Source organism: Agrilus planipennis, unplaced genomic scaffold, assembly GCF_000699045.2.
Source record: "Agrilus planipennis isolate EAB-ADULT unplaced genomic scaffold, Apla_2.0 scaffold96, whole genome shotgun sequence".
NCBI lineage: Eukaryota > Metazoa > Arthropoda > Insecta > Coleoptera > Buprestidae > Agrilus > Agrilus planipennis.
In genome coordinates, this window is record NW_020438968.1 from 658,194 (window position 1) to 673,119 (window position 14,926).

Genomic DNA, 14,926 nt, shown 5'->3' on the forward strand with positions numbered 1-14,926 from the left:
ATACAGGCCTGACGCTGGAAGCTGGCGGAAATTTTAAAATGGCGTGGATGCGCGGTGGCAAAAGTAGGCAGTTTTAGGTATAAAGATTGCAGCCCTCATTCTTCAGTATTCCTATCAGGGGCTTAGATTAAATATTTAAAAATAGGGATCAGTGAGTAACTAATAGACAGACAAACAGAAGAACTAATTATTAATGTTGGTGACAGTGATAGATATTCCCATGATGACAGTGAATGTGAAAACTAACTATAAAACGAAAGCAATAGGTTAATTTTTTCTTTCAGATAAGTGATGTTTTTACATTATTTTCTAGTACGCTATTGTCCTATCTGTATTAATACTATAATTTACGCCTACTGAAAGCTTATTTGTGTATCGGTTCCAAGTGACTTACCCAAATAGATGGGCAAGTACCTGCGCGACCGTTTTTGGGATTTTATGTACTACTGTCTCCGATTGTACCTCCCAAACATCCTTAAGAAACACCTTGGACTGTCCAGGTATTCGTGTCTAGGTTATTTTTTTAGCGTTAACTATTTTTTTCAGGAAGAGCCAATTCAAAAAATTGTACCGATCCAATCAGAAGACTACTTCTGTTACTGTATAGTTTCTAAATTTGGTGGTGTAGGTGTTTACGATGTTAACCTGAGCTTTCTAAGCTCCTATCGAATAACGTTTACTAGGGATGATTTAAAAGTAAAAGTTACAGAAGAAAAAATTAGGCGAAACCGCTGGGTAACTGACTGCATTTATCTTTCTAACGTTTCGATACTTGCTCTGGCGAATTCTACCAGAACCATAACATTATACGACGCAGCGAGACTAAAACATTATTTAATTTGGATGATTACTAACATTCCAAATGTTATCCAGGTAAATTTATATCCACTATAAATATATATACTAATCTACACTAATATTATAAAGAGGTAATGCTTGTAAGTTTGAATTAAGGAGATAATTAATCTCCGAAACTATTTTTCCGATTTCAAAAATTCATTCGCCAATATCTAGAGTGCCCATAGACATATATTCATCATTATAATCATCATAGGGCAGGGATGGCGAACCAATGGCACGCGTGCCATTAGTGGCGCGCGACACAATGTTTTGGGCACGTCACGTCAAATAATTTAAATGTGAATCTTCAAGGCATAAATAAAACAATTATCATCATGATGGATGTCATTCGCGCTTTTGAGGCTAAACTGCCAGTTTTCAGGAACGACATCATCACAAGAAACTACAGGTATTTTCCAAATTTGAACAAAAATTTAGAAATACATGTTACTGAAGAATTTGTTTCTGTAATTGATTCATTAATCAAGGAATTTTCAGAAACCGTTTGACAGATGACTCCAGTTTAGCATGCATTCTGGTAAAAGTAGCATCTTACAACTCTAACATACGTTATTTGTCATCTAAAGAGACAAAATTATTTGATGGCACGTCTATGACCTAATTAAACTTTTCTTTATAAAAATGACACGTCGATACGTAAAGGTTTGCCATCCCTGTCAAAGGGTCATCAGTCCTGATTGGTTGTACACGCACCTCCACTCTTTCATATCCTGAACTAATCTTCGCATTTTCCTAAAGCCAAAACATACCACATCCTTGACGATTTGTGAAGAGTAATCTAATCTAGATCCACCTCTACTCCTCTTAACTCCTTAACCTTTCATCTCTGAAAAGGTATTCTACCAACCTATCTCGCCTATTACTTATTCACTTCCATTGCGTCCTCTGTTCTCCTACTCTTTCTAATGTATCCTCATTTCTAATCTTCTCTATCCCATTCGAACGCTTCAGACTTTTCTTTTTACGTCGAGCCAATCGTCCACATTCCTTACCCGTATAGAGCCATGTTCCAGACATACACGCTTTTTTCAAATTTTTATATTAACAACATAGAAGAAGCCTTGGGCTCCATTCCTTCATTGAATTCTATATGTTTACCTCTTAAAAACATTAGCCGTTGTTGCACTATTTTCATTATACTGTAAAGGAAGTTGTGTATTTATTTGATATATGTTTTCTGAATGCGTTTTTAGAAATTTCCACTTTTCTCTTGGATTTTTTAGCGTTCATTGTTTTCTTTCAAAATTGCATTGCATAGCATTGTTGCAAACATGGCAAACTATTGATGCAATATAATTTATAGGTAAGTCTAAGAAGAATAAATAATAGAAGCAAATATAATATTAAAATTTAAAAATAGATAAATGACTTTATATGGTGAAGGGTTTACATTTACCCAAACCACTTATTAATTAACCTTTTTCTCGAATTTATATCAAAATTTTTAATGATTTTAAAGGAAACAGAGGTTGCATGTAGTACTTCCCCCAATTTTTAATTTTTCTAACTCATATGGCAAATCTTCCTAAAGGATTCATCATAATCATAAGGTCGTCAGTCCTAAGACTGGTTGGACACCTACCTCCACTCTTTCCTATCTTGACCTAAACTTCGCATTTCCCTAAAACTAAAACAACCAATATCCTTAACAATTTGCGAACAGCAATCTAATCTAGGTCTACGTCTACCCCTCTACCCCTCCTAACTCCTGTTTCTGCCTCTAATATGTCTCTGACTAGATCTCCATACCTGAGAAGGTGTCCTACCAACTTACCTCGCCTATTTCTTATTGACTTCCATAGAGTCCTCTGTTCTCCTATTCTTTCTAATACCTCTTCATTTCTAACCTTTTCTATCCACGTTATCTTCATCATTCGCACAACACCACATTTCGAACGCTTCTAACGTTTGCCTTTTCGCCGCGCCCACTGTCCATGTTTCGCACCCGTACAACGCCGCGCTTCAAACATACGTACATCTTTAACAGCCTTTCTCGAATTTCTAAATTAACCGTTCGCGAGCATAGAAGTGACTTCTTTTTAATAAAGGCGACACGACCCTGCGCTATCTTTTGCTTTATATCCCTACTACTCCTTCCGTCCTGACTTATCTGACTTCCTAGATATCTAAAATCAGCCAATTCTTCTAATTTTTCGTCTCCTATCTTTATATTCGCACTTTCCCTACTTTTTCTTCCCTTGCACCAGTATTTTAGTTTTACTTTTATTTATTTCCATACAGTACTGTTTTGTCAGTACCGCATCCATTTTATTTAAAGTTATCTCCTTGTTAGATGCTAATACTGCTATAGCTAAAGGATTAGTTACAAAAAATTCAAAATTATGTTGCTTTTGTTAATCTTTGTGTGGGATAAAAATCAGCTCAGTACCTATAGGTAGAACTACATATGTATTTGTCAAAAATATGTTTTATTTAAAAATATGGCACTCTTTATATTTATAACAAAACACAATTTAATGGGTTACTCTCCGACAGACAACCTGACCGCAGTGATTTCCTAATTATTTCCCCTTTGAAGATACGCAGAATGACGATGCAAATAAATCATGCGTAGTTGAACATGTACGGTATACAAAACACGTCATTCACTAGCATAAAACTAATTTTAATTAGTACTGATTTTTAAAAACGAGAACTCTTTTTATAGTGCTTGCATTATTCCTACAATTCTGAGTACAGTACTTTATTGATGGGAGACGAATACGGCCAAATCTACTTGCTGAAATTTATTAATGTATCAAAAGGCTTATTGAGGAAAAAACACACAGATAAACCTAACGTGTTTTTCTGGCAGGTAAAGATTCTATTAATCTGTAAAAATTCGTACAACCCCTCTTGTATTGTCTGTCAAATATTTAAGGCGATTCAAGAACAAAAAGAATATGTCCTGGTCTCCAAACTAGTGGAAAGTCATGATGCAGAAGTGAGACGGATTTTTTACTGTGATGAAAATTTGTCAGTTGCCAGTTGCAGCCGAGATCCGAAGAAATCTGTTATTATGCAGCACGTATCTTCCAAATGGAAACCATATATTTTCAAAATGAAAAAAGTACGTATAACATACAATAGTGAAGAAGGCATTTTTTACGCACATACTTGTATTTCGTCTTTAGTGATGAGCAAAATTGGTCTTGGTTTTACAATCTTGGTCTTTCGAAAATGCAAAATAAATTTACGAGTTAAACTATTTGGAGCAACTTTAATACAGACATATTTTTTTCTTGGAACAAAACGTTTTTAATATTTGAAATTTTCAGTTTGCTTCATTGTTCCTATGTCTAGATAGCACATGGTTGAAATATAGAGACAAACTTATTTGTTTCCGATATTTTACACTTTCAAGTACCGTGTACTATTTTGTTCGCTGAAAGGTCAATTTGCGTTGAAGGAGGGGTAACTTCTTCAATTTTCATAACTCTTGCTCTCTAAAAATTTCAACATTTAAGACTTTATTGTGCCAGTAGAAGAACTATTAAAAAAAACAAGTATTGGATTAAGTGAGCAAGACAAAGACTTTACACGCAAGACCAACCCGACTGGAAATTAATTAGTGGATTGGATCCGATGCGGATCAGAATTGCCTGAAGATTGATCAGAAATAAATCAGGCTTTCTGATCCGGGTATGACCAAAATAGGATCCATTTGAAAAATCCATGTCGGATCTGTTTCTAAGAAACATGACTGATCCGTTTGTTTGACGAACAATATTGCATACAGAATAAATGAGGTAAAAAATAAAGTTCTGTATTATGATCCAGTTCAGAACTTCGATACAATCTTGATTTAAAGATTGTACCGAAACCGTAATAGAATTTGTAGCATTAGATTGTGATAAGAAATTGGTCAGATGACTGATTAAGGGATAGGATACTCTACTATGATCAATTTCTGATCAGATGGTTGGATCAACAGATAGAGTACTGTGCGCTGATCAATTTCTGATCAGATGGTTGGATCAACAGATAGAGTACTGTGCGCTGATCAATTTCTGATCGGATGACCAGATCAAGGAATGGAATACTGCACTCTGATCAGAAACTGATCCGATCGGTGGATCAACGGATAGAGTACTGTACTCTGATCAGAAACTGATTAGATGCCCGTATTACGGTAAATCTGATCCACATCTGATCATAATCCGGGTTCTCTGAACTAACTTCCAGTCGGAAAGACCAAGACCGAGACTAAATCAGTAAGACCTAGACCAAGACTGAATACGCAAAATCAGGACCAACACCAAAACTGAGACAGACACATCCACTGGCGGATTATCCGTAAGGCAAACTAGGCACATGCCTAGGGCGCAAGGTTAGGAAGGGGCGCGGAAGCATTTAAACAAAATTTGCAAAATATATGGTCACCAAAAGGGCGTTTATGAGGTGCTAGCCTAGGGCGCTCTCGACATTCAGTCCGCCTCTGGATACACCGGGATGGGGAGGGTGTCCTATAGTTTAAGACAGAAGTTCGTAAAAATTTGTGCCATTAATGCTTAATTATTAATGAAACTATAAACTCTATTCAGATAACAATTGGAATATAATCCGACAAAATTAAATTCTTATCACTATTTGTGTTTTTCTTAAATAAAATTAGATATTTTATCAAAATTTTTTGGTAGATGAAGTTCTGTTTTTTAACTGTTTTTGCTAGGTAATGTTCTCCCATTTATTTCGATATAAGTTTAAAAATAATAAACATGATAGGAGTCACTCCATTTCGAGAAACGTCTATTCGATAGACATCATTTTTTCTTATTACTCATATTATTTATAGAACAAGATTTATAGTTGATCTTTTTGTATTTAGATAGTGCTTTTAGGAAAATCATTACCATTTAAAAGAAAACACAAGTACTTCCTCTTGAAAAAGCTCGATTTAAATAGACAATCTTTACTTTTATTTATTAAATATACAATCTTTAGTTTTGTTTATTTATTACGAAAATTTATTGTGTCTTTGATAAAAAATAATTCACAATAAAACGGTCCCATTTTTGGGAGTCGTTTTAAGGCTCTTTTAATAGAAGAAGTGGGTTACTTGACAATCACCTTGACCGCAAACAATGCTAAAATATGCAACCCAACGTACATGCTTCATCTCCACAATGCATAAATTTCCCGGAGCGGGGTCAACCTATTATTTTATCGTTTATTTATATCATTCTTTTTTTTTAATGATACACCACTTAAAACTTTATTTTACATTTAACAAAACTTAAAAATTTGCAAAATATTTAATAGTATTACAACATCTAAAGTGATCTTAGAATGCCTACGATACTTCACAAATCAAAATAATTGATATTTGCTATGCTTTTTTCTTTTTTAATGTGTGGATAACTTTTAGGGTGTAAACTGTTTCATCTTACACAGAACAAAAAGAATTTTGATAACAGGAAGCACAGACGGAATTGTCGCCGTCTGGGATATTTTTAATACTAAAAGACCTACGTCAGTATTCAGCTTCAATGGTGCAATATTGGATTTAGTACTTTTAAACAATTTCAACATGCTTCTAACTTACACTCAGAAAGGGGTAAGTATTCCTTGTTTTACACAACCATACTTTACGCTGCTTTCATTATTATTATTTTTTCCCTCAATAGAATTTCAGTTATGGGATCAGAGCCTGGAGTAAAATTGTATAAGTTTATTATTTTCAATTTTCTGTACAGCCCTATAATCTTATCCAAGCTCAGATTCCGTAACTTTAATATATTCATTTCTAGGAACAAAGCAGTTTCAGTATTTGAAATTTTCAGAGTTTGATTTAGTAGATTTTAACACTAAATATAAAAAAAAGAAACATTATCATTGTTTGTTCCTATGTGTGAATAACACATGGTTGAAACATAGAAACAAACTAATTTTATTCTATATTTTTTACTTCTTTCAAGAACCTTGTACTATTTTGTTAGGTAAAGGGTCAATTTATGCGTTTGAGGAACCAGTTCTCGAATTTTCATAACTTTCACAACTATCAACACTATTTGCTTTTGAAGTTCACATGTATGACTGAAAATTTCAGCATTTAAGACAATTATTGCGTCAATAAATAGAAAAAATTGTGCTTGTGTTTAAAAAAACGTAAGTATCAGATTATATGAGCAAGACGAAGACTTAACACGCAAGACCAAGACCGAATAAGCAAAACTAAGACCAATACCAAGACTGGGACCTAGACTGGGACAGTCTTAGTCTTGGTCTTATCTTGCTTCTCACTAAAGGAAAGGTATGATGTTTTTTGTTGCTTGTGTTACTTATTAGGTACTAGATATGCACCAGATAATGATTTTTCCGGATACCAGATAACCGAGTACCCGATAAAACTACGATTAATGGTTCATGTGTTCGTTCTGGCGAGCTTTCGATTAAATACCACCCTCACTAACGTCCCAAACCACGTTTAAGTCCCTTTCAAAAAGTCGTTGGCGAAATCAACCAAACAAGGGGATTAAAACGAGCCTTTGATATTTATACACTAAAAGTATAATAACTTATCGTTAATTAAACCCTGACATACCAACAAGCGACAGAAATTGTAACAATTCGGCCATACTGATGTACTCTTATTAACGAGAAAGTAAACACAAGAACTATATCGAAATGATAAAAAATTTGGCATATTAGTCAATAAATAATATACATAAGTTAGGACAAACGACCTATCCCAATACAATTTTAATTACCAATTTTCATTAGGCAGGTTCTTTGTTGCCCATACTTATTAAGTTATTATTTCTGGTGTTGGATTTTTCTTTTTTTCTCTGAGAATTCCCCAACACTGCGGGTACCCTGCGTCATAATCCGATACCCCACCGGATCCTGGATATACTGGATCCAAACCGGGCTTATACAAATAAGGCAAAATGTTTGCCGAACAAGTTACATATTACTTCATTGGCACTTTTTTCATGGCGCAACAGCAAAAATGCATATTTTGGTGAACGTGTAGAATGTTTTTTCAACCACGTCTAATATCTGAAAATATCACCTGCTTCTCCATATAGGTATTACGTCGTATTTTTCAATAGATGATGTCGCCCTTTGACGATTGCATATAATAGAACATCCCTATGCCTGATTTTCAATTCGACTGTACTGTATAAATCAAACCTATCATGACCAATTTACAAACATCCGTGTTATGTCCGTATTTAACCATTGGTTCTTTACATTTGTTTTGTACCTGTTATAAGTATGTACTTACCGTCTTGACTCAATTCGTTTCCAATTTGAAACCAAATATCTTTAAACGATTCTCCGTTCTCAGTTCTTTCACACGTGGTAAAATTGATACACAAAATTCTGTTTACTACACTCACTGCGAATATTTTTAGTCTATTGTATTAAATAAATTACTAAATGCAATTAATTAAAAAGCACTCGTTACACGTTACATTGCACGAATCTTCCGAAATAAAAATACTATTTATCTACTATAACATTTTACCGAAAACAGCATCCGTAATCCAGTGGCCAAACGAGGTCCTAATAGGCCCGGAGCCTAAAGGTTATGGTAGGAGTTACGCGGATGACACAACGATCATTAAATACTATCAAGGAATTTTTTTCACCACCAGAGAGACGTAGATAAAATATAAAATTATTCGCTAGGGTCCCTAGATATACAGAGTACCGCCATCGTCTATGAGTACCGCAAACCCGCCATTTTCACTCCAAGGTGACGCGGCAAATTTAAAATGTAGTTATGACACGAAATTGAATGCAATGCTAAAATTTTAAACTATAATAAATAAACTATTTATTTTTAATATGATCTAAAATCCACTATTGATGTTTTGAATTAAAAATTATGTAAAAATGAATATATGCACGATCATGTCGGTGCCTCATTGCCACAGGAATTTATTTAAGAGTTAACGGGCAGAATCCTTTTACATAAAACAATAATTGAGAAAATTAAACATTTATTTTATAATCGAACATATGGCTATAACAAAAACAAAAAAAAATCATTTGACAAGATTGTTAATAGTAACTATGCATATACCATAACTATATAAGGAAAATTTAGAAAAAACCGTTCAACCAAAAACTTTATAGTTTAGTTTGATTTTACGAGTTTTCTAAATACTTTAACGTTATCTGTATTCATTATACCAATAGCTGGAAGAAACATTAAAAAGCATTTTTCTTAAAATATTATTTATTTCTAAAACACAGGTACTGTCACGTGTATTTGCGGTAGATTCTAAGCTTTTATCAAAGTCAGAATTCAATTTTTTTTAGGTATTACCTATGATACTATGATATTATTAACAGTTAAAAATCAACTGTCAAGATCGGCCATTTTCACTCCATATACTTTATGTATAGAAGGACCCTAATTATTCGCAGGTAATTCTGTACTGATCGAAGTAATAACTTTGCTTAATTAGAGAATTAAACGTGATTAATTGGATGCCGTACGTTCTTTACAAGGCCCTTGTACGATTTTTGACCATACACCTGCCTCAAAAGCACGATTTTTCCTCCGCGTGGAAATTGCCACACCAGACGAAAGCTAAGAAGCTATATATATTGCTTTTTCGTCCCTACAATCTGGAAATTCATCGTATTTCCGATAGGGGTGTGGTAAAAAATTATACCTATACGGGCCAGAGAAGTAGGATACCCCCTCCCAGGAGCTTGCCACCAGAGCGCCCGAGCCGAAGGGGAATGCCCTATTTTCTTCCCTTAGTGCGAGCCGGACTATATCGTAGGCATCCAGTTTTAACTATGTCATTTAGCAACAAAACTACATATATCTACCTATCTACTGAAACGTACCTAATTCCGAAGCTTTTGTAGCCTTAATGTCTTTGCTTTCGAACTTTTCCTCGTTAAGAAATAACCCGGCCCATTTTTTTGAATCCAAACGCATAACACTGATACATATGTATTTATTAGAACACATCATTTTATTCGCGACGAACCGAAAAAAACAAGAATACAAGTACTGTCGTACCCGGCGAAGACGAAATGTCACATTATGTATGTTTAGGCTTTATAACCTTTAAAACAAAATATTTTTTTACAATAATATTACTATCAGGAAAATAAGTTGGCAGTACCTATTACCTACTTATTATTACGCTAACGCTTATTATAGCAATTATGAAAAAATAGCAACTTTATTTTGCTATTATCTATTTTGTATTTCCATTTCCTCTTTTTACGTACTTAGGTTTAATTAGTTACAAACAACAATTGGGAATTTATAACAAAACTAGAGGTAAAGTTTGGCGAAAATAATATGTCTTTTTGTTTTTTAACAAACTACTTTCTTAACAATGCCAACTTTAATATCATTTTTCTTTAATGATTAAGAAGTTGGAATTATGGGATACTGATATGGAATGTAGCGTACAAACACTGCGAATAAAGTTCCCAAAAAATAAGAGATGGGGTGATACTGTAAAATATTTTGATAACAATTTGATATTCTTTTATGAAAAAGGCAGGACCGGGCACTTGAGAGATCAATTTACGGACTCCGCATGGGTTCCCAATATGTATTTAGGAACTAAAAATTTAAAAGGTGTAAACACATTCGAAAATTGGAGGTAAGTTGTACAGTTGCGATATACAGTTTTTTTTTTAAAAAGGCACGAATGGAGACCATCACACCTTATAAGTTATTCAATATCCAAACCATTTCCTGTATGATACGAAAGTATCAGACACAACACTTTTAAAATACACTCTTTTCAAAAATTAGGTTATCCTTAAAAGTAACATACGTATCTAATCTTTACTGATTTAAAAAAAACTCTAAATTCACCTGCTAATCTATTAAAAATTAATAATGTTAGTAATGCAATGTAAATATTGCCATTTTTAACATTACCATTAAGACTTAAAAGACTCCTCTTTCGCCTAAACTACTACGAGTGCCCTAAAATGTACCTAAATAACCCTTGTCATAGACTATGTATGTATTTAAAATGTTTCTCATTTTTTTTTAATGTTAATAATAGTGACTGTTTATGGTAAGACATTTTGCATTTTTTTACAGAAATTCGATTACTTGGAATCCGTCTCACATTTATGTCATCAATTCAAATTATGTGGCAAATATACATCTAAAATATCCTGAAAAAGACGATTTTAATTTACCAGTTTTACATCCACCCCCTTTACACAACAGCGTTCTTATTCCTTTGGACTGGAAAATATGTACAAATATTACTACACCACTACATCAACTGACGTAAGTACCTATGTAAATTAGACAAAAAAGAACATAGACTAGTTTTACTACTTGACTTTAAGCATTTAAGTTTCTATCTTTATTAATACGAATTTGCCTATACAAAGTGTGAGCAAATAATAGGTTCATACACCACAGCATAGGGATGATTTGCTTGTCCACCTTTAAAACTGTAATTAAAGGCAAGTTTTATTAAGTTATACCAATTCCATTGTTATCCAGCTCAAATGAAACAGACAAGGAACAAGTTTACGACGTTGAAAAAGTGTTCGATCATTCTGCTTTCACTTTGGATAGACCAAGTGACATTAATTGGCGATTATCTCAACTAGACAACGACGAATTAGTGGTAATTAAAGTTGAAACATATATTAAAATTGCTTAAAAAGTATACTTTTTGACAACTCTGCAAAACCCATTTAATATTGTAAATAACGTGAATTTTTTTTCATTAGATGGCGATATACTACTGCCTGTTCTTTGATATTAAACTTATTTAAATTTTTTTTCAGTCAAATGTACCAGATGAAATTAGATCTGCAGTATTTTTAAATTTAAAATTACAAGACTTGCGAGATATTAGAATCACACCTCAGTTACTGAAGTCTGAAAACGAATATGTTCGAAATACACTTGAAAAAATCTCAACGATGCTAGAGAATGCATCCCGCCGTGACAAAATTCTTTATGAAGATTCAGATACCAGATCCTGTTCAAGAAGTAGCACAAATTCGCTCATTGAATTTTTATGAATATAATACACCGCACAACACAACTATTTTTCAATATTATTGTCTTATATCTTATGTAAGAATTTACTTCTGTAAATGTCTGTGTCCAGAAAACACCACACAACTATGCAACATTCGATAGAGAATCCAAATACAAAATAAAAGTCCTTCGTTATCTTCTGGTACCAACACAGCTTTATACAATTGTAATTAGAACATTAACACACCCGATCAATAGCGCGGTACTAACGCAAGTAGGGGTCACTCTGGTTATCACATTTTTCAATTTTTGTATTAGAGATGCAATCTGATTGATAAATGATTTTTGAACAATCTGCATAATGATTAATTTAAATACATAATTATGATATGTTATTTCTTTTTGATAAAATATACAAATATGAAAATGATTGAAAATAAAAATTTTAAAAACTTAAGTACTTTTATTAACAAGAAATATTTGTTAACATTATATGAATATAATAACAATATAAATATGTTACAAAAGGCAATTTTTTGTTACTTATTTGTTCTGTGTTGTTCTATGTCAAAGAGATTTTCATCATCCTCTTCTTCAAGTTCTAAACGTCGCATTTCAATGTCATTCCGCCTAGTTACAACTCCATATTTTTTTACTTTTACAGATGATTGTCTATTTCGTCTAATCCTACAAACAATGGCAATAAAATAAAATAATTCAAACCTAACAATACATTGTTTTTAAAATATACCTTGTTTTAATAGAACTTTACAAACAGGATTTTCTTAAAAAAAAAAAAAGGGATATCACATGTACATACCTGTATGAGCGAAAAACAAAGTAAATGAGGACTAGGGCACTTAAACTAACAAAAACATAAAATCCTCTCAAAAGAGGTCCGTATTGCATACTATCTTTTTGGAAGTGTGATACCCCTACATTAGGTATACTACTTTCATCTGTATCATTTTGCGGTTGCACATCACTTTGTTTTTTTTGTTGATGTGCAGGTTCTGCAGTATTATTCACAGCTGCATTTACTTTGTGTGGATCGCTTTTAACTTGTGTTGCTGTATGTTTTTCCAATTCAGTGTCATCCTTCAAAAGAATAATGTGCTTTTCTTCTAAAGGAATAGTTCTAGCGTTATTATTCGACTTCTTATTTACGTTTTCTTGGGGAGGTTGAATTTTAATAAATTGTGCACAAACACACTGTAATAAAATTAATGAACAAATAACAAAACACAACCGCATCATTGTTTATTTTCAACGTAACGTTCTGATTATTCCACATCGAATAACCGTTCAAAAATGAGTATACTTGAAGTAAATAACACTTCACTGTTAATATTCTTTTTCGTTATAAAATACATCTTTCCTGGGGCAAACAATAATAAAACTACATTAGAAAAAATTGATGTATCTACCTATGTTAACAATTATACCACATTTTTAATTTTAATAGTTTTTTATCAACAGCCATAGATTAATCAACAGCTTAACCTAGAATTTTGTATATATCGTCTCTCTCTGATCATATACGTCGTCTAGATCTAGATATGATCTAGATGTACATGTCTGTTAGCGCCTGTTACATAGAAAAGATCTGTTAGTTCTTTAGTTCACATCATGTCAACGCCAGCATATCACTTACCATAGATAATAATATTATTGCTAAAAGCTCTGTATGCTATATGCCATTTTTAAATATTTTTTTTCAAAAGTGGAAATCATTTTTAAATAAAAAACAATAATAAGTTTATTATTAATTGTAATGACAATATTCAAAGTAAATATGTAGAACCACAAAAAAAGAAAGCTATGTGAATATCGTCAAACACCCGTTAGAAACGAAGTTTAAATAAACATAGGTAGCTAAATAAGCAACTTCGTTCCAAAAACTAATTTTGACAATACAGCGATATCTATATTTCAAAATCTCAAATTAACATCGTTTCTATTTATTAACGTAACTATAACAATGACAATAGATAGATATGACAAAATAAATGAAAACCCACGAGAAAGATTTATAAATATATACCCTAAGTTTTATGCGAACGCAAACTTAATTTTACCCTAATTCACCATCTATGATAGCCGACTGTACAAGCAGCTGCACTAGGCTAGGTTACTGCTCGATAACTGATACAAGCGAAAGTTATTGACATAGATAATCAAGAAAAACTGAAATGTAGTAAAAATTATCGATTTTTTATACTTATTTTAGCAAATGCAGTCCGTCCCGGGCAGGATTGCGTTTAATTTTAACCACTTTAATATTTTTTGGCACAAAAATTGAAATGGGGCGGTACTAACACTAGTTACGCCACTGGTTGGCATAAGTTTAAAAAACATTTGATACATACTGTATTTATGTCCTTGTGGTGGTCAGTGATGTTGTGTTGACTACTTTGAAAACTACATTTGAAAGCTATATACGTAAATTTTCGGTTAAGGTAAATAATTATGCGTCATTAAATATATTATATTTGTTCATTTATTTCATATTTTTTAGAAATTAGTTTTTAAAAACATGGCATTAAGCTCTCCTTCAAAGTTTATGAATATTGTGCAACGTTTGAAACTTCCGGCGGCTTTTTACCATCCCAAAGTTATCGATCATTATGAAAATCCCAGAAATGTCGGTTCTTTAGATAAATCCGATGAAAATGTTGGTACTGGCTTGGTAGGTGCACCTGCATGTGGGGATGTCATGAAACTTCAAATTAAAGTTGATGAAAATGGCAAAATAGTAGATGCCAAATTTAAAACATTTGGTTGTGGTTCTGCCATTGCCAGCAGCTCATTGGCAACAGAATGGGTTAAAGGTAAAACTGTTGATGAAGCCCTTTCTATTAAAAATACTGACATTGCTAAAGAACTATCACTACCACCAGTAAAACTACATTGCTCGATGTTAGCAGAGGACGCAATCAAAGCTGCACTATCAGATTATCGCATTAAACAGAAGAGCAGAACAAAAAATGAATAATAAGTAACAATAAAGTCTACATTTAGAATTGCGTTAGAATTATGTATATATTTATTGATATTAAAAAATAGTTGTATCAGTATAATAAATATAGCAGATATACATTAGTTAAATTATTTCTA

At 32.8% G+C, this 14,926-nt stretch overlaps 3 protein-coding genes across 3 annotated transcripts in view; 2 read left to right on the forward strand and 1 right to left on the reverse strand.

The window, feature by feature from the left end:
- The window catches only part of LOC108734409 (WD repeat-containing protein on Y chromosome-like), a 15,394-nt gene extending 3,232 nt beyond the window's left edge, over window positions 1-12,162 (forward strand). The window contains exons 3-10 of the mRNA XM_018465967.1: window positions 547-873; window positions 3,530-3,676; window positions 3,743-3,931; window positions 6,230-6,418; window positions 10,216-10,451; window positions 10,904-11,098; window positions 11,321-11,447; window positions 11,611-12,162. Of these exons, the coding sequence (XP_018321469.1) occupies window positions 547-873; window positions 3,530-3,676; window positions 3,743-3,931; window positions 6,230-6,418; window positions 10,216-10,451; window positions 10,904-11,098; window positions 11,321-11,447; window positions 11,611-11,850 (1,650 nt within the window). The 3' untranslated portion in view covers window positions 11,851-12,162. The remainder of the gene's footprint in view (window positions 1-546; window positions 874-3,529; window positions 3,677-3,742; window positions 3,932-6,229; window positions 6,419-10,215; window positions 10,452-10,903; window positions 11,099-11,320; window positions 11,448-11,610) is intronic.
- A 90-nt stretch (window positions 12,163-12,252) lies between these two features.
- LOC108734421 lies at window positions 12,253-13,368 on the reverse strand. The gene is made up of 2 exons (XM_018465982.2): window positions 12,630-13,368; window positions 12,253-12,496 (listed from the first exon to the last, which is right to left on the reverse strand). The coding sequence occupies exons 1-2, from the start codon at window positions 13,064-13,066 to the stop codon at window positions 12,349-12,351; spliced, it is 585 nt and encodes a 194-aa protein (XP_018321484.1). The 5' UTR covers window positions 13,067-13,368; the 3' UTR covers window positions 12,253-12,348.
- A 790-nt stretch (window positions 13,369-14,158) lies between these two features.
- Window positions 14,159-14,911, forward strand: LOC108734459 (iron-sulfur cluster assembly scaffold protein IscU). Its single transcript, XM_018466039.2, has 2 exons — window positions 14,159-14,268; window positions 14,328-14,911. The coding sequence occupies exon 2, from the start codon at window positions 14,346-14,348 to the stop codon at window positions 14,802-14,804; it is 459 nt and encodes a 152-aa protein (XP_018321541.1). The 5' UTR covers window positions 14,159-14,268; window positions 14,328-14,345; the 3' UTR covers window positions 14,805-14,911.
- The last annotated feature ends 15 nt before the right edge of the window (window positions 14,912-14,926 follow it).

What these genes read in the sequence shown, in the direction of transcription:
- LOC108734421 (XM_018465982.2), bottom strand. Translation starts at nt 13,066, where the DNA reads ATGATGCGGTTGTGTTTTGTTATTTGTTCATTAATTTTATTACAGTGT. An exon ending in TTTGTTTTTCGCTCATACAG is followed by an intron (nt 12,497 to 12,629) that starts GTATGTACATGT and finishes CATTGTTTGTAG; the next exon opens with GATTAGACGAAATAGACAAT.
- LOC108734459 (XM_018466039.2), top strand. Translation starts at nt 14,346, where the DNA reads ATGGCATTAAGCTCTCCTTCAAAGTTTATGAATATTGTGCAACGTTTG.